Raw genomic sequence first — 26117 nt, 5'->3', positions numbered from 1 at the left:
CCAACCACCACGTGATGTTGCAGATGTGTGTCAGCCAAGACAGCCCCACAACATCCAGAGGCTTGAGATACTCCGGGCGGATCTCATCCACCCCCGGTGCCTTGCCACCAAGGAATTGCAAACCACCTCAGTGACTTCAGCTTGTGTAATGGACAAGTCCACCTCTGAGTCATCAGCCTCCGCTTCCTCAATGGAAGACGTGATGGTTGGATTGAGGAGATCCTCGAAGTATTCCTTCCACCGCCCGACAATGTTGGCCTCTGGGACTCCTGAGGCAGCTGACAGGTATCGGCAGGCCAGGCGTGCCGCAGCTTGGGCAGTTGCGGAGGCAAAAACTCGGAACTGGAAGGAGTTTGGTGAGGCCATAGAGGAGGACTATCGGTCGGCATCGAGGAAATTCTGGCAAACCGTCCGGCGCCTCAGGAAGGGGAAGCAGTACTCTGCCAACACTGTTTACAGTGTGGGTGGGGAGCTGTTGACCCCAACTGCGGATATTTAGAGTGTTGGGAGATGTAATTAAAGCCAGGTAAGTAAAAGTTGACAAAACTATATGAGTTGAATGCCAGGTTTCTGAAAGGCAATGAATCTTCAGTAGATGATCTAAAATACTGAGTATGTCTTGAAATTCATCAAATTTAGCTGAGACGCTCCATAGTGAAGGAAAGAGAGCAACTTGTCAGATAAACAAGAAGACAGAGTCATCTATATCCCCCGCCCTATATACCAACTATATCCCAAGTTTCAAGATATTATTTGTCATGTTTTTCAAGTTCTGCTGCAGGAAACCAACCCGGCCTCTTTACACTGACCTCAGCAGTAGAGGTCTGCGCGGGTCTGATTTTTCAGTCCCGCTCCCGCCCGCACCCGCATTGTGCAGTCCCACTCCCGCCCGCAAATAATTGTGATTTTCAGTCCTGCCCGCACCCACAAAAAAATCATGATTTTCAGTCCCGCTCCTTCTCGCAAATCCCGCATGATGCAGACGTTCGCATTATTTCTCAGGAAAGTTCTTGTCTTGACACAGCGTGATGGTGCCCCGCCCCCTACTTTGACTGGATTTCAGCATAAATATCTATAGATGACGTTATTATTTACCTTGTTCCTAAGTTCAGCATATATTATCTTTAATAATAACAATTAATGCTGTCAAACGATTAAAAAATTTAATTGAGAATCACACATTTTTATCATACAAGAAAGCATTGTAATTAACTGACCAACATAAAAAAAAGTGATTGGGCTTGTTTTGTAGGGAGGGGGGATTATTGCAAATCATAGCTAGTAAAAGAAGTGAATTGATTTACTGTTTGAGTTAGTCTACAACTTTAGTCAGAGAGACATGTTATACAGTGACGGTAGGCTTGACTCAATGCTATCCCAGAAATCCTTCCTGTAATATGCAAATTTAGCCGCCTCTGATTGGACAGCCAAATTTGCATATTACAGGAAGGATTTCTGGGATAGCATTGAGTCAAGCCTACCGTCACTGTATAACATGTGTCTCTGACTAAAGTTGTAGACTAACGCAAGCAATAAATCACTTCATTCATGGTTTTCTTGTTAGCTGGGTATGAGCTGCAAGTTATTAGAGTGATCAAAGAGTTTCCTAATGTAACTCTCTCGGCGAATTTAGGTATTTTAAAATGTTTTTATTAATGCCAAATAAAATATTCAGTACAAATTATATATGATAGACATAAATTAATAATTTATACATTTTATTTCAAACGCCTTTTTAGTTAGCGGGACTGTAGCCTATCACCTCTCCTGCCCGCGCGCACCCGCAATGAGCTTTCAAAATTTGTCTCGCGCCGCCCTGCTTTACGGCGGGTCCCGCGGGAGTGCAGGGCTCTACTCAGCAGCCCATGACATAAATCCACCGGACCTTTGGTCCAGGTGAGCTAAAAATTAAATTTTCACACATTTCTTAGTATCAAAAGGCACATATCCATTACTTAATCAACACATCTACCAACTTTCAAGACCATACCACTCGTAGTTTTCAAGTTCTGCTCTGAAAACCAAACCTACCCCTTAGACTAACCTGAGAGACTAAGTCTGAAATTGTTTCCATGGAAACATGAAAAATTAAAATTTCTCAAATTTCTTAATATGAAAAGGCACATCTACATCACCTTGTTAACACGTATACCAAGTTTCAAATCTGTATCATGAATAGTTTCGGATATATGCTCTGGAAACTAACATTGCTCTTAGAAACTAAGTCAAAACCTATTTTTATGAAAAATTTGAAAAATACTTTTTTCCAAAAATCAAAAATAGCAAAAGGCACCAGTTTACATGTTGCTCGATATGTATACAAAGTTTCATGAATATACCTTCAGTAGTTTTAAAGATATGGCCCGGAAACGAAAACGTGACCAGACGGACGGATGGATGGACAGAACCTGTTTCTATATCCTTCGCCAACCTTCGTTTGGGTGTGGGGATAATTACGAAGTTCTTGAGAAGAATGAAATTCGTGTGGGGAATAGTACCTAGAATTAATGTGACAAGGAGTATTAACGTCAGGATTGAAATCATTTAGGTTTGGTGATAATTCTAATAATCATAATTAATCTAATAATAATTCTAAGCAGTAACAACGTCAGCTTGAGTCACGCAAAATTATACTGAGAAAGTTAAGGTCAAAACAGAAAAAGACGCCACGATACAACACTAAAGATTGAAGTAGTTTGTGTGTACAGAATGCTGATGGAAAAGGGAGGAAAAGAAAAAAAAGGCTGAATGTGAAAGCTGTTTGGAGTGGTTCCATCAGGAAGGTGAAGCGACCCCAGGGCCTGTTTTTCACGATGGGGGGCAGCAACTGCAGAATCTAAAGGGGATGAGGTGCAGTGGGTGAAGACGGACCGCTAAAAGCAAGATTTTATTCATTAACTTGGTTATTAATGCATAAACATTTGATTTTTTTTCTTTCTTTTGCCTCGACTTTCGTGATGTGTGGATTAAATGTACATTATCCTCGATCAATAAAGGTTCTCTGAAATGTTACGGTACTATGGCTACAGCAGGACTCAGAGTCCAACACACACACACACGTTATCCTCTTCATGTTTATCTAAACCTTTCTGCTGTGCAGACACAATTATACTGGGCATAAATTCATACAAAGAGACTCTGTGTGTGTGTGTGTGTGTGTGTGTGTGTGAGAGAGAGAAATAAGAGTACACACTGAATAACAAAAAGGTATGTAAAAAAACTTATGACGTTATTTTAAAATGGAAAATTGTGTAAATAATAACGTAAAGTGGCACGGTGGTGTAGTGGTTAGCACAGTTGCCTCACAGCAAGAAGGTTCTGGGTTCGAACCCAGCAGCCGGCGGAGGGCCTTTCTGTGTGGAGTTTGCATGTTCTCTCCATGTCTGCGTGGGTTTCCTCCGGGTGCTCCGGTTTCCCCCACAGTCCAAAGACATGTGGTTAGGTTAATATGGGACGGTCTTGGGCTGAGGTGCCCTTGAGCGAGGCACTGAACTCCCAACTGCTCCCTGGGCGCTGTTAGCATGGCTGCCCACTGCTCTGGGTGTGTGTGTGCGTGCGTGTGTGTGTGTGTGTTCACTGCTTCAGATGGGTTAAATGCAGAGAGGAAATTTCACAAGTGTGTGATGAATAAAAGTTGTGCTTTCTTTTTTTCTTGTGCTTTTCCTTTCAGAACACTGTTGTGATGTTGGAATTAAAACATGCTGTACATTTCTCTGAACAGTAGGTGTCGCTAGTGAACTCTGTTGAATGACACTCCGAGTCATGAATCTTTTCGTGAAACGAGTGAAGCCATCTGGACGCCATTTTACCACTCACATCGCGTGGATTTGGTTTGTGTGTTAAACCGTCGTATCTGATCAAATTTGCCCCAAGAAAAGTATCTCCTGAGTTTTTCCTTTCATTCCCTCCTCTTATTTTCTCAACTTCACCCCCCATTCCTTACATATCTTTATAGCGCTTCCCTTCACTGTTATTTTTTCTCTTTTCCAGTCCAGTCTCTGATTATTTTTTTTGAACGGCTCTTTTCCTACTATAATTATTTTTATAGAGATTATTTCAGTTTCTCTTATCCAGTATCTTTCTCTTTTGTACATTTCTTCTTTCTTTCCATTTAATTAATTAATAATAAGAAAAAAAGAAGAGGAAAAAGAAGAAGAATATACCAACACAAAGGCTGTACAATACTTCGTTTCTATTTAGGACAGCTGTTGAAACAGGATTATTTTCTCATGTTATTTGCCATTTTCACTTCATTCGCACAGTCATGTCTTAACAGTATTTATTCATCACATAATTCACTGTCATTTTAGACACAAACGATTCAATTTTGATGCTTTTTCTTTGTAAGACGACACAGTGTTTAGTAAATGGGGTAACTTAAATGTGGTAAACAAATGTAATAAGAAATACAGCGTCTGACAGTATGGATGCCGGATGCACCATCTGACCAAATGCTTCAATGAGAAGACGACTGGACTGAACCCACACTCCACAAGCAGTTAACAAAACTCATCTTGCATAGGCGTGAATTATTTTATTTTCCAATGCATGCATCATTCATAATTCTGATTAAAGTTGCATTTGTTTACCACATTAAAAGTTACCCCATTTGCTGAACAGTGTGTGGGCTTAAAAAGAAAAAGCTTCATTCTCACATGTTTTAACAGTATTTATTGGTCACAATTTTGCTAATTGTGTCTAAAATGTGACCAATAAATACTGTTAAAACATGTGAAGAATGAAGTGAAAATGGCAAATAACATGAGAAAATAATCCTGTTTCAATAACTGTCCTAAATAGAAAGGAAGTATTGTACAGCCTTTGTGTTTGATTTATTAATTAATTGATTGAAAGGAAGACAAACTATACGGAAGAGAAAAATACACTGTATAATGCCGCTTTTCCACTACAAACGCGGCTGAGTTGGGCTGAGCCGTGCCATGCTGAGTTGGGCTGAGTCGAGCTGAGCGGGGCTGTTGGAGTTGCATTTCGACTACAACCGCGCTGAACCGTGCTGGCTGGAAGTGGGTGGACACATTGGGTGAGGTTAGCGAAAGTGGGTGGATGTCAGGTGATGTTGTTAAGCAGCGCAAACAGTGACATCAGTGATCTTTTAAGCGGTAGTCTCACGACCCGAATAGTAAACAATAAACATGGAGGACATGGAGTCGTTAGTGTTGCTGGTCTTGGTGCTGTGGCTTGTTGTCACCGACAACGCGGACAGATACTGGCAAGAGCGTATAGATGAGGCGAGGCGCATAAGGCTTCAGAAATTCTCGTAATTCGTAATTCTTCTCCTTCCGGGTTTGCGGTGTTTACAGATCCCAGCGTGCTCGCGGGGCATGTGTGGGCATGTGAGGACACTCCTCCTCACCAATCAGTGCACAGGGGAGTCTCTGATCACGCCCCCAGCCTCACTCGGCTCGCTTTGGCTTGCTTCAGCCCCACTCCAAAACGGTGCGAGTTTTAGGGGCTAAGCAGGGCTGAAGCGAGCTGAGTCGTGCTGGTTTTTGGTAGTCGAAACGCGAGCCGTGTCGGGCTGAAGTGAGCTGAAGCGAGCTGAAAAAGGGTAGTGGAAAAGGGCCATAAGAGAAAACCTGAAATAATCTCTGTTAAAATAATTATAGTAGGAAAAGAGGCGTTCAAAAAGAAAAATGATCAGAGACTGGATTGGAAAAGGAAAAAACAGTGTCAGTGAAGGGAAGCGCTATAAAGATATGTAAGTGTAGCGCTGCTCGAGCGTGTACTGACTAATGTGAGAGGTGGCTAACCTGTGTTCTTTAAAATATATATATAGCTTGGGGTTTCACTTATCAACTTATTAGTGTCAATCTAATGTGTGTAGAACTACTCTCTTTTGAAATGAAATACTCTTACTTTTAACCAGTGTTAACAGGAATTATTCATCTAAACCATGCATTTAAATGTCTTTCACTTAAATCAGCATTTAAGCATCAGTTCTAACATGTTACCATTAACTAAAATGTATTTGTAATTACTTCCCTTCTTAATTAACACTTACCCTTTAAATACTCTTTTCAGCTTAAACAAAATTACTACTTGTCTTACTTAACTTAAAATATCAACTGAGTAGTCAGGAAGTGCAACTGTTTTAGAACAAAGTATGAAAGATTTACTTAGAAAATAGTTCAGCATTTAAAGGCTTTTCAAATCTCTTTTCAATTGGCATTCACACACACATCGAAAAAGAAAGGGAAAGAGAAAGAAAAGAAAAAAAACAGGGCCCAAGAAAAGAAAACAGCCGGCAATAAGGCAGCCTAATTTCGGATACCCAGTTCAATCGGTGCAGGCCTGAATGTAGCTCATGTGCGTTGTAACCTTAAACAAAATGGCTGCTTCACCATGCAGGCAAAAACAAAAAAATGATAGCTTTACTCAACTGTAATGTCGCCTTATACACGCAGGTTTCAAGGCAGCAGGAGTAGGAGGAGAGATGGCGAGAAGAAACACGTGGATGAAGAGAAGACTCACGCAGTTGACGATCTTGGCCAAGTCCACCATTTGGCAGCGCTAGCCGGCTCCGTCAGGGTCTTTGTGTTCGCAGTCGTTCCACACCGGCTTTACCAGTTGAGGTCGCTGGTCGCTAGCTTGTTAGCAAAGTCCGGGCAAAAATACTAGCCACTAAGTCAGCAGCTAACTTAAACTTCTTTCTGTCTTCTTGTGATGAGCATTTCACTCAAACTGACAGAACTACCACCATTAAAGTTTCTCTAAGAGTCCTGGTTGAACACTTTCACTATAAATGGTGTAGATATCACTTAAAACTTCGTGTTTCACTCCATATCAAACAACACACTTCTCACGTCTTGCTCGGTCATCACTCTCTTTCCACTCCTCGTCTCGCTCCTTTCCATCCATTTTTCTCACTTTTCTCCCCTCACTTCCTTGTCCTCTGACCTCGAAAGTGATTGGCTCATTCACCAAAGTTCCAGAAATAAAACGAATTGTGAAGTCAGTCAGCAAAACCATTAGCTAACAGCTACTTCAGACAAACTGTTGTCATGACAACCGAAAATACCTCAGGAGAAAAATACACACAGCACACACACGCGCCGCTTCCAACACACGTTAATTCACAATTCTGACAAACACAAACCACAATATAAAACTCAAACGTTTTAACTATAAAATCAGGATTTTTTTTTTTTTTTGGAAAGAAAAAAAAGTTCACCTCAAATAAATAACTGAAAAAACCCGCTTCATTAGGAAACAAAAAAAAACATTTGTTTCACTCCTTCTTCCTATTCTTACAGGCATATTTAAAGCATTTTCACCTATATTATTGCACAACAAATATTTAACATATTAAATGCTGTATTCACTAAAACATTAACATTACCCAATACAGTATGCATTTCTCTCATTCCGCAACATCATTACTTCATTGCTGGTCAATGAATCTTAACATTTTAATCTTAAATTCTATTTATTCAACTAGGAACTTATTCATTTATATTCTCATGAACAAATTTCAACAGGGTTACATAAGGAATGGGGGGTGAAGCTGAGAAAATAAGAGGAGGGAATGAAAGGAAAAACTCAGGAGATACTTTTCTTGGGGCAAATTTGATCAGATACGACGGTTTAACACACAAACCAAATCCACGCGATGTGAGTGGTAAGATGGCGTCCAGATGGCTTCACTCGTCTCTACAGAGGGGAATGGGTTCGGAGCCCTCCAGGTTTTATATAGAGCCGAGGCCTCGTTCGTCATCGGTCACGTGGTTTCGTATGCCACACCCCCTTCTACTCCATACGCACTTCGGAGCCTCATGACAGACAGGTGTCTCACACACACTTCTTATAAATCCTGTGATTAACATCTAACCTGTGGATATTTTATTCTTTTAGATTTCTGTTATCTGACTCTGGATCCAAACACAGTACATCCTAACCTCATTCTGTCTGAGAAGAACAGAGCGGTGAGACGCCGTAAGACACAACAGAGATACTCTGATCATCCAGAGAGATTTGACTCCTGGTTTCAGGTGTTGTGTAAGGAGAGTGTGTCTGGACGCTGTTACTGGGAGGTGGAGTGGAGGGGTGAAGTGTTCATATCAGTCTCATATAAAGATATCAGCAGGAAAGGACGGGGTTATGAGTGTGGGTTTGGATTCAACAGTCAGTCCTGGAATCTGGTGTGTTCTTCTTCCTCTGTCTGTTTCCGACACAAGAACATTAAGACTGATCTCCGAGGTCCATCACCCTCCAGAATAGGAGTGTATGTGGATCACAGTGCAGGAACTCTGTCCTTCTACAGCGTCTCTGACACGATGAGGCTCCTCCACAGAGTCCACACCACATTCACTCAGCCTCTATACGCTGGGGTCGGGACTGAGTCTGACTCATCTGTGAGGTTTTGTGATCCGATGAAAAAATGAAATGTTGGTAAAAGTTGAACTGTTTAGTAAAATTATAACTGAGGTGTCAAATTGAATTCATCCCTGAAATACAAAGACACTTTTGTGTGCAGAAACTGTGGCACTAATGAATTATTTTCAAAGTGCATCTGTTTTATAGGGGCGGCACGGTGGTGTAGTGGTTAGCGCTGTCGCCTCACAGCAAGAAGGTCCGGGTTCGAGCCCCGTGGCCGGCGAGGGCCTTTCTGTGTGGAGTTTGCATGTTCTCCCCGTGTCCGCGTGGGTTTCCTCCAGGTGCTCCGGTTTCCCCCACAGTCCAAAGACATGCAGGTTAGGTTAACTGGTGACTCTAAATTGACCGTAGGTGTGAATGTGAGTGTGAATGGTTGTCTGTGTCTGTCAGCCCTGTGATGACCTGGCGACTTGTCCAGGGTGTACCCCGCCTTTCGCCCATAGTCAGCTGGGATAGGATCCAGCTTACCCGCGACCCTATAGAACAGGATAAAGCGGCTAGAGATAATGAGATGAGATGAGATCTGTTTTATAGATTAATCATGAATAAGTTCCATAAATAAATGTCTTAATGCAGAATGTAAGATATTTCTAGAAAAAAATAAATGTTATCAGACTATTTTAAATGTATGCACTATTATGAGATTTATTACACTGATATGAAAGTTTAGAATGTCTCAAATTCTGTTTTTTCTTTGGCAAAATCTGTTTATTCAGAAATAAAACTTCCTCAAACTACTGCGTATAAGAACATTTTTTTAAATGTTGCATCCTGAACCATTTTCTGTTCAAAAAAATGCACTCAATGTATTCAGACCCCTTCAAAAAATAATATATGAAATAAATACAGACTCATTTTGTAGGTTTTGTAATCTATCCATATGAAGATTATTTACAAATCATTGTTTTCGGTTTTAATTTCAACATACGATATCAGCTTTTTCTGATTTGGGGCTGTTTTTCCTCTCAGATGCCTGATTTAATGTCAGTGATGTTTTTTTTTTTCCATGTTTTAAACTCATTTGTCATAGTTCCTTGTACTTTAAAACTAATAGATGATGCAATCAATTAAAACAATAAAATAGTGTTAAGTTTAATTACCAGGGCATTAAAATTTGAACATTTCTGTGTTGCTACTTTTCTATTTCCATTAAAGGCCAAATGACGACTATTAATCAAACTCAGGTTTATAAAAGATGCTTCATAAACTCAAGATCCAAACACTGTGTCGAAACAAAACTGTATTAAACAGAGATCAGTTTAAATCCCAGAGGGAGCGCTCGTGTCTCTCTCCATCACTACACACTGGGAACTGCACACACTTCAGGCCTCACACACCACACACTGGTTTCCTGTGAGGCCTTCACTAATGTGCAGCTCCACACGTGCGCTAGCGTACGGGGAAAAACCACAAACACCACCGATCCAGTATCGTCAGGATTCTCTGTTCAGACACAAATATACAGTACAAAACAACAAAAAGCAAAATAAAACTACAGTTTCAGATGGAACAGCTGGAAAAGGGCTGATGATCAGGAGAAGGACGCCTGGGATCCAGTCCTGTTCTAAAGGAATGCCATAATTAGGTGTAAATCATGATACGATGATGAGACTTAAGATCGGCCCACGCCTAGTCGAAACCTGAAGAGGTGAATTAAACAACAAGGTGGAAAAGGATGAAGTGATTTCATTATGAACTTTGTTTGGATAACTAGAACATTAATTCTTCTTATAAGTCTTCTATAACTGGACACTATAGAGTCAAAAAGTGCTAAGTGTGTTGGAAAGATCTTCAGGAGCATCAGAGCCATTTCTGACTTTAATTTTAGTATAATATGTTCAATGGGTGTTAACAAGAAGTCAGGAAATGAGATAAGAGGAGAAATTATGTTTTAATTTTTACCTTTTTGATCAAAAACACCTCCACTGTAGAGGTATTTATAGATTTTATTTTTAGAATATCATTCACACACACACACACACACACACACACACACACACACACACACACACACACACTTTTCCCCTTCTGCTGTTTCATTTTATCCTTGGGCATTTTTTGGATCATTTTATTTTTCCTGCTTGACCATTTTGTAGTTTATTAGATTATTATGGTTTCAGAATGGGATCAGAAATTTAAACATAATGTAAGTAAACTATGTGTAAACATTACAACAAATTCAATATAAAAGATGTTTAATTGTCCAGTCATATGTGAAACAACAACTAAAATAAACGACAAAAGAAAAGTACACATGGGGGAAAAGTGTAAAGGAATAGCAGTGTTTGGTCAGATCAATCCCACAGTCCAAAGACATGCAGGTTCGGTTAACTGGTGGCTCTAAATTGACTGGAGGTGTGAATGTGAGTGTGAACGGTTGTGTGTCTCTGTCTGTCGCCCTGTGATGATCTGGTGACTTGTCCAGGGTGAACCCCGCCTCTCACCCATAGTCAGCTGGGATAGGATCCAGCTTACCCACAACCCTGCACAGGATAAGCAGCTACAGATAATGGATGGATGGATGGATGGATGGATGGATGGATGGATGGATGGATGGATGGTCAGATCAATTCAATCACTTCAGAATCCTGTTCCTAAGAGAGAGAGAGAGAGAGAGAGAGAGAGAGAGATTCATTCATTGCTCACTGAAAGGAATAGAAAATGTAAAGTAAATGCGTGCATGGGTTGGTAGCTTGTAATATTGAGAGCCTGTAAGAAACGTTTCAGGCATGTTTGACCATTTGTAATCAAGCTGTGAGCATTTTTGTATCGCTGCTCTAATGCCACCAGGAGGCCGCCATGTTGCCTGTTGGAAGGGCGATGCGTGACGTCATTTGGGCGCAAGGCTGAGTGTAGCTCTTCAGTACTGAAGGAGCAAAGCGAAAGGTCTGCTAAGGTGAGAATGTCGATTTTTTTCACTATACATCTGAAATAGTGTATTAATGAGCTGCAACCCTGACTCTTGGACAAACCTGAACTCTTTACCTGTAAAACGAGGCTGAAACTGCGTTATACTACTCATTAGCACGCTTAGCATGCGCTCGACTCATTCATGAAAAACTTCATCAAGACGTCCCCAGGCTAGCCGACCGTAATTACCGTGGTAGACAATCCAACTCCCACAGCAATGCAGAAAGAGGGTAAACAAGCACTGCTTTACTATACAGGATTCATCTGAACATTACAGCAGGATGCACTTGTACGAGAAAAGGCAGAAATATTGCCAGAAACCCCCGAGCTGCTGGTATGGGATGGATTTATCTGGTAAAATTCATCCATGTAAAGGATACAGTATAAATAGCACCGAGGACAACACAAAGTATAAAATACACTTATTTCCAATGTGGTCCTCTTGATGACAGCAGGAAACAATAAAATATACCAGACAATAATAAATTGACAAAATTCTATCAACAATGATGAAAGTCATAAACAAAAATATGCTAAGTGTAATTATCACAGAGTACAATTAGATTACAGAAATAGCACCAAAATGATTAAAAATTAGTTACACACACACACACACACACACACACACACACACACACACACACACACACACACACACACAAAACTGGGTTTGGAATTTACTCCATAAAAACTGTTTCACCTGTTTCTTAAAATTATCATGTGTTTGACGTCACTTACAATCCACGGCCGTATTCGACAAAATGGACCACAGCACCAGCGACATTTCTTCACTGATTTCCTCGAGTATTTCGGACAGTGACACAAATAACGATGAAGATCATGATAAACAAGCATTACCGTATCAATTAGTTACACACAAGTGAACAATATTTATAGAGTTGTTTTAGTCAGTCATTACTGAGGCTTTTCTGAGAACACTGAATCAAAGCAAGACACCCAACAAACATCGAGCTGCTTAGCTGCATCAGCAATTATTACGTTTACGCCCAAAGGAACTCAAAATAACATCACGCTTAATAAAAACTTAGGGAAGCCATAAAAAGTGTTTTCTTCCCCTTTGAATTTCTCTTTTGCGGACTACTGACCGTGTTATCTCGTTTGTAAGCTTCACGTCTTACTTGCTATGCAGAGCTTCCGTGTCTTGCACCCAAATGATGTCAGAATTGCCAGAAACGATCAGGGGGATTTTTCTGATTGGTTAAAATATTTTCAATGGCGGTATCCATGAAATCATGGCCGTAGCCAGCTATGAGGCCACCGAGGTCTGGACCGCGGTCATTTTTAAGAGCTGAAAATACATTTGTACACTAAATATTCAACTGGATAAAAAAATAAAGAATAACATTAAAACGTCTCTGTAAAAAGTGCATTGTTATTATGTTAAACGTTGATTCTGTCTTCTGTGTCTGTTTCGTGGGTGTGCTCTGAGACCAAGAACACAAAAACGAATGAGTGTGCGACTCGGGGGAGGAACGCAGTGCAGGAGACACGTTTTTTTCATGGTACCCATCAGTGCACTTTCATGAAGCTGTTACCCCTACTCTTTTTTCAAACATGGTGGTGTATACTTATTTTTTTCCCAGAATTTTTTTTTTTTGTGTAGGTGTAATGGATGCCAGATTATTAATGTATCTTACTTACATAGGCTACATGGTTAAAGTATCTTTTGTCCTCATTGCTTGGGCCAGATCAAACCATTAAACAAGCTTAAATTATTCTTACTCTTGCCACATACATGATTTTTTTTTCAAAACTGATGATATTCAGTTCAAACACCATTAAAAGTAATTTCAGGAATAGATCTCTTGTGTGATCAAAAAGTAAAGATCTTTTTCTCCCTGAAGTTCAATGATAAATTTGTGTGTAGAAACTGTAACGCAAATGAATGTAGGATTTTTCTAGAAATTAAGAAATGTTATCAAACAGATTATTTAACTGTCTGCAGTGTTAGGAGATTTATTTTATTGATATGAAAATGTACAATGTCTCACAATCTGTGCTTTGGTAAAGAATGTTTCTTCAGAAATAATAAAACTTCCTCAAACTGCCATGTCTTTCTGTGCTGCTGGTGGAAGCACATCCTACTGTGTGTAAAAAAAACATTTTTATTTTATATCTTTAACCATTTTCTGATCAAGTGTCCATTTAATATACAGTACCCTCTGAAAGTAATAAATATATTATAATAAATCAGATTATGTTTGACTTGTGTGTGTGTGTGTGTGTGATCAATTTTGCATGATAATTTATTGAACCAGCTCCATCACCTCCATAATTATTTACTCCTGAATGTTTTATCAAGTCTGTTGGTTGTAATTGTCCAACATTTCTATTCTGAATAATTAATTTGTAATTATTAACCTAAATCATGATGAATTATGGTGTTTCATTCATAACTTCATTTCCAGAAAAGTTGGTATATTTTCCAAAATGCAATAAAAACAAAACTCTGTAATTTCTTAATTGGTGTGAACCTTTATTTACCAGACAAAAGTACAAAGAAAAGATTTTTGATAGTTTTACTGATGAACTTAAAAGTACACGTTTTTTCAATTTCATAAACTCGGTGAAATTTAGTTCCCTCTGAAATGTGGTCATTGTGATATATGTTTATTTCTGTAATAGCTCACAAAATATCTTAAAGCAAATAATGTGCATGAAATTGCTCGCTTGGCGCAGTCAAGCAGACAGAGGAAGTCCGTGTGCGCATGCGCAGGGTTACCTTCTTCTTCTTCTTTTGGGTTTTACGGCAGCTGGCATCCACAGTGTTGCATTACTGCCATCTACAGGTTTCCCTTTGAGCATGCACTGACAGTTCCATCATTCTGTCGCTAAACGAACAGCTGATCACACCGAGGTGCTCGATGAGCGCCCATATTTATTAGTTTGGTCCTGCGTTTCCTTTCCTTCGTATATAACATAACGTCTTTTCTTCTCGCTTTCTTTCCATTACTGTAGTCGGTCTTTCACATTTCATTCGCACACTCACGTCCTCCATTTTTCTCTCCTGTTTCAAATTTGTATCTGTCAGTCCTGTGCTTCTTGGCGTGTGCACCTGAAAACGCGCCTCAGGCTGCGCACGCTCCTTACGAGCTCCGGCAGGCGCGCTGTCAACAAGGCGCACTTAATCAATGAACTATGTTTGTCTATTTAAGGACTGCGCTGATGCAAGGACGATGCAACGTATTGCGCTACATCTCGTGTGCCTTACTGAGCCTTGTTTCCTGTTCCTATTGACTTCCTGGTTTCTCGACTCCTGTTTCTCGTCTCTTGATCGTGTCTAGTTTTGCCTTCGATATCCTGTTCGTGCCTCGGTTGACCTCCTGCCTGTTTCCTCGTTTTCTATCTCGCTTGTTGATTCGGACTGTTTGCTTTGTTTGTGCTTCACGCACTTTATGCTCAGATCGCACTGTGTAGTATTGAACATATCTGCACTTACATCCAAGTCTGTAAAAGTAAGCCGCGATGTGGGAAGTGTGGAGGTGAGCATGAATACGGACAATGTGGGGATAGTGAAATCAGGAAATGTTGTAACTGTGGGGGGGACCATGCGGCAGCATATGGTGGATGCCCAGTCAGGAAAAAGGCAGTAGTAATTCAACAGGGGCGATCCTTTAAGAACCTGTCTTATGCTGAAGCGGTTAAGGTCGTTCACAGTGAGGGGAAAGAGGGAAGTCAGAAGGAAGTGCATGCGCAGGGTATGTTAAAAGGATCAGAAGGAAAGAGGAAGGGGGAGGCGATATCCCCTGAGAAATTGATACTGTTTATAGCATGTGTGGTTAACTGCTCTGACGATTTGAATAGCAAGACAGATAAAATTAAGATGATAGGTAAAGCTGCTTCCAAATTCCTTAATATAGGGATTGTATCGGGAAAGAATACAAGCAGCATTGGCTCAGAGTGAGATGAATGAACAGTCACAACCATTACTGTAATACCTTTTTTAATATTCCAGTGGAACGCTAGGAGTCTTGTGGCAAATGGACAGGAGTTAAAAGGATTCATACAGGATATGGAGCATAAGCCAGACATTATATGCATACAAGAAACATGGTTGAAGCCGTCGCTGGAATTTGTTATAAAAGGGTATACAAGTGTGAGAAGAGACAGGGGGGAAGGTAATGGAGGTGGATGTGCTACATTTGTGAGAGGCGGAATACAGTATAGAGAGTTGAAGAAGGGTGATGAACAAGAATACATCATAGTCGAAGTATGGACAGGAATGGGCAGTGTTAAGGTCATAAACTTCTATAATCCATGCAGGCAGCTGAAGGTGGAACAGCTAGAGGAAATCTGGGAAAATGTAGATGGTAAGGTGATATGGTGTGGGGATTTTAATGCACATAGTGCAATCTGGGGAAATAGGGATGACCATAATGGTAGGGTGGTGGAAAGTTTCATGGAGGACAGGGGGCTGGTGTGTCTCAATGATGGTACAGGCACAAGGATAGATGTGGTGAGGGGCTCAGACACAGCGATAGACTTAACCATAGTCACAAGTGCATTAGCACATACATTTAGTTGGCAGGTGCACACAGAAAGTGGTATAGGTAGTGACCACTTCCCTATAATGGTCAGTGCGGTTCTGGAGGTGGAGAGGGTTGATGAAGAAAGATGTGGGAAGTGGGTCTTAGGAAGAGCAGACTGGGACAAATTTGGGGAGTTAAGTGATCAAGGGCTGGTAAATATTGATATGCGCCAAAGTGTTGAAGGGTTATGCCTTAGTATTTGTGGCAGTATTATAGATGCGGCACAAAGGGCTATTCCTATGACAAAGCCAAAAGGTCTGACTAAAATAGTGCCATGGTGGACTAAGGAATGCAGTGAAGCCATTAAACAAAAAAACAAGGCTTTTAGAATTAAAAAAAAAGACACATAATTACCAGTGTCTGATAGAGTATAAGAGGTCTCAAGCCCAGGTAAGAAGAGTGATTAAGAGGACAAAGAAGGAGTATTGGAGACAGTTCTGCAGTTCTCTTGGCGCACCACTCCTATTGAACAAGTGTGGGGAATGATTAAGAAGATGAGGGGTAACAGAAGGGAATATGAATACCCAGTACTGGTGGAAGAAGGGAAGGTTATGATAAACAGTAAAGACAAGGCAGAGGCAATTGTGAAGACCTTAGTTAAAGTACATAGTTCAGGAAACTTAAGCCTGGAGGAGGTAAGGGCTAGACAGAGTACAATGGCAAAGTATGAAATGCAGGAGAATGTAGAGGAAGAAGGAGTGTTGAATGGGTTATTTACACTTCAGGAGCTGAACAGTGCTCTGCAGAAGGTAGGTACCGTAGGTCTACTCCAGGAAGGGATAGAATATGTTATTCTATGCTAGAACACCCTAGTGATGAGGGTAAAGGAGTATTGCTTCACTTATATAATAAGGTGTGGGAAGAGGGAGTACTCCCCCAATCATGGAAGGAGTCTATCATTATTCCAATACAGAAACCTGGAAAGGACCCTAAAAATCCTGGCAGCTATAGGCCAATAGCATTGACTTCCCAGATGGGGAAAACACTTGAAAGAATGGTCAATGATAGAATGGTATATTTCCTAGAGACCAGAGGGTTGATACAGAACTATCAGTCAGGTTTTAGGAAAGGCAGAAGCACAATGGACCCAACAATAGCATTGGAGGATGTCATAAGAAAGGCACAAGTCAATAAAGAGACTGTTGTAGCAGTGTACTTTGACACTGAGAAGGCGTATGATATGTTGTGGAAGGAGGGATTGCTTGTTAAACTGTCTCAGCTTGGTATAAGAGGCAGAATATGGCAATGGGTTATAAATTTCCTATCAGACAGGAAAATCAAAGTCAGAATCAATGGTGTTTTTAGTAATGAATATGAGGTTGATAATGGAACCCCACAAGGTAGCATAATAAGCCCATTATTGTTTACAGTAATGATAAATTATGTTTTTAAGAATATAGACAGTCGATGTTGCTTTGTTTGCTGATGATGGTACTATGTGGAAAAGAGGAAGGAACATAGATCATATTGTACATAAAATGCAGCAAGCAGTGGATACAGTACAAAAATGGGCTCTTGAATGGGGCTTTAGGATATCTGTGGAAAAGACAAAAGTTATGTTCTTCACAAGGAGAGCAATACATCAGGACTCGAGAGTAACAATGGGGGGTAAAGAGTTAGAGAGGGTGAACCACTTTAAGTACCTTGGTATATGGTTTGATGTAGCCTGTGGAATTAGTACCACACAGGACACAGTTCTTCTGGGGTTTTCAGTAAGTTTTATTTTCAAGCATAGGTGCAAAATAACTAGACTACAACACGTCTTGGGCCGCATCCATTCTTCACTCACGGCTGTAGACTGTAGCTAAAGAGTTCAAACTTATATACAAACAATACGGCAGTAGGCTTGCAGGTTTCGTTATCCTAACAGGTACAGCCCACGTTGCTGGAGGAATCTTCACACATCACGAACAATCTTGAAACATCGCAGTTTATACAGTCTCTAATAACTTGTTGATCTCATATCCCAAACATCATGTTACACATCTTCAGTTTTGATGAGGACTTGTGTAACAAGCAACTTATAAAATAAGAAAAACATACTTATAGTGCAATTTCGTTGAAACACATTTCAGTACAGCGCATTCTGGTCAAAAACTAAGTACGGCAAGCAAAACCGCTCAAACTTCATTCCAAACTCCATGTACATTTCAACCTCATCAAATAAAATGGTCAAATACTGCCACCTACAGGATACCCTCCCACAATTCTCTCTGGACATTGATACACTTCGAATTTGGCATTCATCACACTGTAACCATACACATACATATTTATAAATTTATCTATTACCACCTGGTTACATTCTCCCCTGCATATGTCAGCGTCCTCGATGACTTAATTGGTCTATTAAGAACTCATTACCCCCAGTCATATTTCTGACAAACTTCACTTGCAGTTCACACAGCCTGTGAAACCATCTTTTTGCTCACTGTTACTGCATTACAAGCTGACCTGGGAAGATGAAAAGGATTGCTATGTATCCCAGCTGTGGTTCTTGAACTCCGCTTAAGAGGAGGTAAGTTAGATCTCAGATCCGAGGCATTTGGCACTTCTACCCCCGCTTCGGAGGGTTCACCCTCCACCTCACCAGTGATTGGTGAAGAGTCGTGATCTTGTTCTAATCCAGAGGCTACAGCATTTTCATTGCTTTCAATCTCTACTGATGCACTGTACTCATCAGAGGTAAGTGGGCTAGCTACTTCTTCAAGCACCACAAAATCAGGTTCATGACAGTCATCAGACATACATTCCTCCATAATCACAGGCATATCCCCATTAGAATCAAGCACTTCCTCTGTGTTTTGTCTGGACACGGGCAAATCACATGGTCTCAACTCTGTTCTATGTACCCTTTTTGTGGGACCTCCCTCTACAGGCTCGACAGTATGCATAGTACCCTGAATACCCACTACCTTATACACAACAGGACTCCAGGCATCCTGGATTTTGTTCCTCCCTAAAGGATGATGACGGAGGTAGACAGTTTGACCTAAAACCACCTTGGGGCAAAAGACTCTCTCATTCAGCAAGGATATTCTTTCATTGGCTTTCTGCTCTGAATACTCTCTCACTCTTTCATGGGCCTGTCTTAGTCTCTCCTGATGCACAGACAACCAGTCTACTTTCCTGTCTTCCGAGGCCGTGTCCTGACCCAGTAAGGCATCCACAGGTAATCTGGGTTGTACACCAAACAGTAGAAAATGTGGTGAGTACCCCGTAGTGGAATGAGGGGTCACATTATATGCATAAATCAATTCAGGGAGATGTTCAGTCCATCGTCTTTTTTTCTCAGGGGGCAGAGTACGTAAAAGGTCATGCAATGTTCTATTGTACCTCTCACATTGTGCATTACCCTGAGGTCTATATGGGGTGGTACGGGTCTTTTTCACACCATAGAGCTTGCACAATTCAGCAATGACTTCGCTCTCAAAATTTCTGCCTTGATCTGAGTGTAACCTCTCAGGCACTCCATATTTCATGAACCATTCCTTCAATAAAATCTTAGCAGTAGTGTCAGCTTTCTGGTCCCTAGTAGGATAGGCCTGTGTAAATTTGGTGAAAACATCCGTGACAACTAAGACATTCTCACAGCCATCAGATGCTTTTTCTAACAGTGTAAAGTCCACTGCTATTACTTCAAGAGGTCTAGATGCCAAAAAGGCTTTAACGGGCGCCCGAATTTTTGGCTGAGGCATCTTGGTAAGTATACAGCGTTCACACTTTTTCACCCAGCTGTCTACATCTTCATACATTCCAATCCAAAAACACCTCTGTTTCAGAAGGCTAACCGTACGTTCAATCCCTTGATGACCCATACTGTCATGAACACTGCCTAGGACCTGTTCTCTGAGGCATACAGGTAGGAGTAGTTGCCAACACTCACCATGTCTGGGGTCATGTACTACCCGATACAACAACCCATCTTTAACCTTAATCAGATTCCACTGCTTAAGGAGACGCTTAACAGGGCTTGTTAAGCTCAACCTTTCTCTGTAGCTGGGTTTCTTTTGCCTATCCCAGAACTGCTTAAACTCCTTCAATATTGCGTCATTGCTCTGAAACTCCACTAGTTGGTGCTTGGTGTACCCTGGTAGTGTAGGTGTATTGCCTTGTGGTTCATTACCTTCCACCATCCCAGACTCAAGTGCACGGATTTGTCGAACCCTGCAACAATGTACACCAGCCTTCACCAGGTCAGGGCTCAATGCAGTCCCCCTATTCATTAGGTTACAGACAGCAAGACAGTCATCAAACTCAGAATCACCATTCGGCTCAGGCTCCCCTGCAAACTCCTGCCTAGACAAAGCATCAGCAGCAGCATTACTAGAACCAGGGCGATACTTCACTTCGAAATCAAATACAGATAACTGCCCAACCCACCTCTGTTCGACTGCACCTAATTTCACAGATTTCAGATAACACAATGGGTTATTGTCAGTCAGAACTACAAATTTGGATCCCAATAAGTAACTTCTGAATTTTTCAGTTACCGCCCACTTTAATGCCAGTAATTCTAACTTCAGGCTACTGTAGTTACAGTCATTCTTTTCTGCACTACGCAGTCTCCTACTTGCATAGGCTATTACACGCTTGTGGCCCTCTTGTTGCTGGTACAAAACAGCACCCAAACCCTGCTGGCTGGCATCTGTCTCGACGATGAAAGGGAGTGTGAAATCGGCAAAGCCTAGAATGGGAGCAATGGTCAGTTTTTCTTTAAGGCTTTCAAATGCACTCTGGCACTCCGTAGTCCAGAGTGAGTTAAACTTAAGCGACCGTTTAGGCTTTCCCTCATATAAGCAGCTATTTACAAGATCGTGTAGGGGTCCAGCCAGTTTAGAAAATCCCTGTATAAACTTCCTGTAATAACTACAGAATCCTAGGAAAGACCTCAGTTGCTTTACTGATGTGGGGATTGGCCACTCTGTCACAGCAGCTACTTTATTAGGGTCAGGGCCTACGCCATTAGCCGACACCTGATGTCCTAGGAACTGAACTTTCTCTTGCAGGAAGTTACATTTCTCAAGCTTCACTTTTAACCCCGTTTCTGTTAAGCGGGACAAAACAGTCTCCAACCTGCTGATATGATCCTCAAAGTTCCCTGAAAACAATAAAATGTCGTCCAGATACACTAGCATGACCTGAAAGATGAGATCACTCATGGTAGCTTGCATTAGGCGTTGAAAGGTGGCAGGCCCATTACAAACCCCAAATGGCATTCTAAGGTATTCAAAAAGCCCGAAAGGTGTAGTGAATGCGGTCTTGGGTCTGTCCCTTTCACTCATGGCCACTTGATGGTACCCACTCGCCAAATCGATGGTTGAGAAGAATTTCGCCCCCCTTAAAGCATCAAAGCTCTCATCTATCCGTGGTAGTGGAAATGCATCTCGCCTAGTCTTTGCGTTTAGTTTCCTGTAATCAACACATAGCCTTAAGCTACCATCAGACTTGCGAACTACCACAATGGGTGATGCATATGCACTTGTGCTTTCCTGGATTACTCCCTTCTTTAACAGTTGGGCTATGTGCTCCCTAACCTCTTTGTACTGGGTTGGCGGAATCCTACGATAGGGTTGTGCCACAGGAACCGAGTCAGTCAAGTGGATCTCATGTTGGACTTTATCAGTATAACCTAGGTCATCCTCATCGGATGCAAAGACAGCGGAGTATTTCTCTAGAAGACTGCTCAGCCTGGCTTTCTGTTCTGGTGTACCCCCAATGTTAAGCCGATCTACAATGGGCACCTTACTGGTAGGCTGAACATTGCTGTCAATGCTAACTTGCTCAAGATCTGCTGAGATGCAGTGAAATCTGACTTCACAGGACTTGTCTGCATTTACTACATCTGCAGGTGTCAGTAGACCTACCCTAGTTCTAGGACGGAGCCAAATGTCCTCTGGTGATGTGTTTATTACTTGCACTGGAAATTCCTGCTTCCCCATAGGGACAAGAGTTGGCACTACTAAGAGTCCTCCTGGTAAGGGGGTACTAACAGGCTCCAGCAAGAGGGCTTTCCCTTCACCCCCGTTTTTTCTTCCTCTGGCCATTATGGTAGCAACTGATAATGCTGGGACATGAGCAAGATCCTCTCCAGAAACACAAGCAAAGGAAGACTGATGCACAACATCCACTGACTGTACTTTCTGAAAAGCTTCTCTCCAGTCAGAGTCTAGATGGCCATTGAGTGTGGTGTCAAACTCTGCATGAACGATCTGCCTGCACCTACTGATAATGTTCATTCCAATTAACCCAGGTACCGTGGAGGAGTTGGGCGAATCTTTAACGATCAAAAATCCACAATCTGGTAACACCATGCCCATAGTTTCAACATCTAATTCAAGGTACCCTAGATAGGGGATGTCAAGCCCGTTTGCAGCCGTTAGCTTTAACCACCCAGATGTTGAAAGCATGTGTTGGTTGTGTCCTGACAAACTGTCCCGGAAGAAACTCTCGGATATAGTACTAACCTGGCTGCCAGTATCCAGTAGACATGAGGTGTTAACCCCCTTTATCCTTATTTCAACTACAGGACATTTCCCCACCGCCCGATGAAGTAATCTTTCTCGACTTGTCCTGTCAGATGAGCCAATAACCTCCCCTCGCATTGCATGGCTCTCAGCAACCGAGGGAGTCAGTTTTCCTGGTGCGGAACTTGGGGCTGCCCAGCAAGCCTCTGGGTGCATGTTTTTGCTAGATGCCCTACTCCATTGCACTTGAAACAGATGGGCTGCCCATCATCAGTAAAACGTGGCTGCATCCTAGGCCTACGACCAGGTGTCCTATATGTTTGTGTCGTTTTAGACATGGTCAACTCCTTAACTGCTTTAGAGAGTTCAGCTATAGCCGTGTCCTGTTCCACCAGCCGCTGTTCTTGCCTAAAGACTACTTCTAATACCTCATCAAGTGTGGTGGATTTGTTCTTCCCAATGCTAACAGCGGAACACTGGGTGTGGCTCGTCACCTCAGACACTCTTGACTTCACTATTTTTGTGGTAGTTGTACTTTCTTCCACTGCCCACAACTCTGCTTCCTTACGAACGTCTTTAATGCCCCAGGTAGGTTTCTCTCTCACTAATTTTCTAAGTTCTCGCTTGAGCAATGCATCTTGTAAACCTTCAACGAACTGGTCCCGTAACAAGATTTTCTCATTGGGAACGAGCCCTGGGGACTGTTTGACTGCCGCAGTCAGTAAATGGGACAGAGCGTGTGAGTCATCACTTAGTTTTTCACCCTCTGCTTGTTTGCGGTGATAGAAGGACTGTAAAAGTTGAGTGGCACTACGTTTCTCACCAAAAGCTTCACAAAGACACTTAAACACATCATGTGTGTGCCTAGCCTCATTCCCTACACACATTCGCACCTCTTCGAGTGCAGGACCTCTTAAAAGGGATATGACAAAGTCAAATCTTTCCTCTAGTGTTTGCTCTCGGGTTCTTAAGGCCCTCTCAACTTCCTCTACGAACTCCTCCACATTTCTCCCATCTTTACTGTAATCACCACTGAAATTCTGAATCTGGCGTTCTCTTGGTAGGTACACATAGGATCGTGGTGCCCTATTGGCCATTGCTTCAGCTTGCAACCTACTGAGCTCTGAAACTTGATCCTGTAGTCTATTCAAAGTGTCCTCTGTCCCACCACTATCCCCGCCAGCTGCATTCTGCTCTGTATCAGAACCACTACTCTGTGACACAGACATTTTAGGTGTTCAACAATAGAAAGATTAACACGCAATTAAGTTTTAGTCATTCAACAAAAAAAAAAGAAAAAATTACTTCAACTTATCAACAGTCTTAACCCAGGACGGGCTGTCCTAATGTGGAAGCCTTCTTCCCTTGTGTTCTTGGAAGTGTAGCAGTCTCTTAGGTTTCCAAAGTGAAGTGGTCGACCTCTCTCTTGGACTCGCGTCGTGTTCCACACACCAGCGCACTCAATGCCTCTGCAGCACCGTCGCCATGTGAATGTCTCTCCTGCACAATCGTCACCACTGCCGTGTTGTTCAACTGGTTTAGCTACGCTATGCACCTAATGGAAAACTGATAACCCCACTCCTGGTACCAAATTGTGTAGCCTGTGGAATTAGTACCACACAGGACACAGTTCTTCTGGGGTTTTCAGTAAGTTTTATTTTCAAGCATAGGTGCAAAATAACTAGACTACAACACGTCTTGGGCCGCATCCATTCTTCACTCACGGCTGTAGACTGTAGCTAAAGAGTTCAAACTTATATACAAACAATACGGCAGTAGGCTTGCAGGTTTCGTTATCCTAACAGGTACAGCCCACGTTGCTGGAGGAATCTTCACACATCACGAACAATCTTGAAACATCGCAGTTTATACAGTCTCTAATAACTTGTTGATCTCATATCCCAAACATCATGTTACACATCTTCAGTTTTGATGAGGACTTGTGTAACAAGCAACTTATAAAATAAGAAAAACATACTTATAGTGCAATTTCGTTGAAACACATTTCAGTACAGCGCATTCTGGTCAAAAACTAAGTACGGCAAGCAAAACCGCTCAAACTTCATTCCAAACTCCATGTACATTTCAACCTCATCAAATAAAATGGTCCAATACTGCCACCTACAGGATACTCTCCCACAATTCTCTCTGGACATTGATACACTTCGAATTTGGCATTCATCACACTGTAACCATACACATACATATTTATAAATTTATCTATTACCACCTGGTTACATTGATAAACAGTTAACCTGGGCAGTGCACATCCAGAAAATTATAGAAAAGTGTAAAAGAGTATTAAATGTTATGCGATGTCTGAAAGGTATAGAGTGGGGGGCTGATAGGCAGGCATTGAAGTCCATTTATACAGGGTTAATAAGGTCAGTGATTGATTATGGGTGCATTGTGTATAGGTCTGCTGCTGAGTCTACACTAAATAAGCTAGACATTGTACAGTATCGAACCCTACGACTGTGTATGAGAGCTATGAAAACCTCACCTGTGGCAGCCTTACAGGTGGAGCTGGGGGAGATGCCTTTACACCTGCGGAGAGATCAGTTGTCACTGGTATACTGGGCTAATCTTAAGGGTCACCAGGAGGGTCACATAGGCCTAAATACACTGATGAACTGTCAAGAGAGAGGAAATGAGAGAGTCAGAAGCTTTGGTTGGATTATTGAAGAGAAGGCAAGAGAAATGGAGATCAACAACCTAAACGTTTGTCCTACAGTATCATATTCTGCAGTTCCTTTGTGGATCTTAGAGATGCCTGCAGTTGACCTAGGCCTCCTGGAGGCAAGAGAGGAGATAGAAGTAGACAAATTCTATGTTGCATGGTATATTCAGAGCCGGTATGGGGATAGATCTATTATATATACAGATGCATCTAAGAGAGAGGATAATCAAGTAGGGGCTGCATTTGACATCCCTATGATAAAAGTTGCTGTTATGAAAAGACTGACCGACAACTTGGCTGTATACACAGCGGAACTAGTGGCTATTTTATTAGCTCTATCCTGGGTGGAAAGTAATAGGTTAAGGCCACTGAATATTGTTATTGCCTCAGATTCAACTTCAGCATTGTACAGTATTAAGAATGTACAATCACAGTCTAGACGAGATACTGTAATAGAAATAGTCCAAATGGTCAGCAGTCTGCAGAGGTCAGGAGTCAGAGTAACACTCTTGTGGGTGCCAGCGCACATTGGAGTGGTAGGGAATGAGCTAGCAGACCAGCAGGCCAAGGAAGCTGCAGGTCGACCGAGTGTAGACATGAACATTAAGTACAGTAAGTCAGAACTTAAGAGCATTATTAAAGATAAACTGAGGCAAAAGTGGCAGGATCTGTGGGACAGTGGGCAAACTGGTAGACACCTTTATAGTATCCAGAAGACAGTGGGGTGGGGCAGAATGATGCACAGAAGCACTCAGGAAAAAGACATGGTTTCAAGAATGAGGGTAGGCCACACAGGATTGAACAGCACATTGTTTTTAATGAAGAAACATGTAGATGGCAACTGTAGTACCTGTAAAACCCTTGAAACCACTGAGCATGTCATTGAATCCTGTGTAAAATATCAGAGTGAGAGACAAGAGCTACTCAGAGGCCTTGAAGGAGAGAAAGATAAAGTGCCCCTAAGGCTTAAAGAACTACCCCAAAGGCAATCAGGAGAGCCATGTTTTAGTCACTTATTCCATTTCATACGGGAAACTGGAATTCTTGGGAGAATATAGTCTACAACCCCCTTCCTTTTCCTTTTTTTTTTTAACGTCTAGAGTAGGTATAGCTAAT

General features: G+C 41.7%; 1 protein-coding gene across 1 annotated transcript in view; it reads left to right on the top strand.

Annotated features, from left to right (window-relative positions):
- The window catches only part of LOC132864471 (tripartite motif-containing protein 16-like), a 33722-nt gene extending 24636 nt beyond the window's left edge, over positions 1-9086 (top strand). Inside the window, exon 6 of the mRNA XM_060897889.1 lies at positions 7873-9086. Coding sequence (XP_060753872.1) covers positions 7873-8402 — 530 coding nt within the window. The 3' untranslated portion in view covers positions 8403-9086. The remainder of the gene's footprint in view (positions 1-7872) is intronic.
- The last annotated feature ends 17031 nt before the right edge of the window (positions 9087-26117 follow it).

Source organism: Neoarius graeffei, chromosome 17, assembly GCF_027579695.1.
Source record: "Neoarius graeffei isolate fNeoGra1 chromosome 17, fNeoGra1.pri, whole genome shotgun sequence".
Taxonomy (NCBI): Eukaryota; Metazoa; Chordata; class Actinopteri; order Siluriformes; family Ariidae; genus Neoarius; species Neoarius graeffei.
Note: the sequence above shows the minus strand (reverse complement) of the source record. Positions and strands in the feature narration are given on the sequence as shown.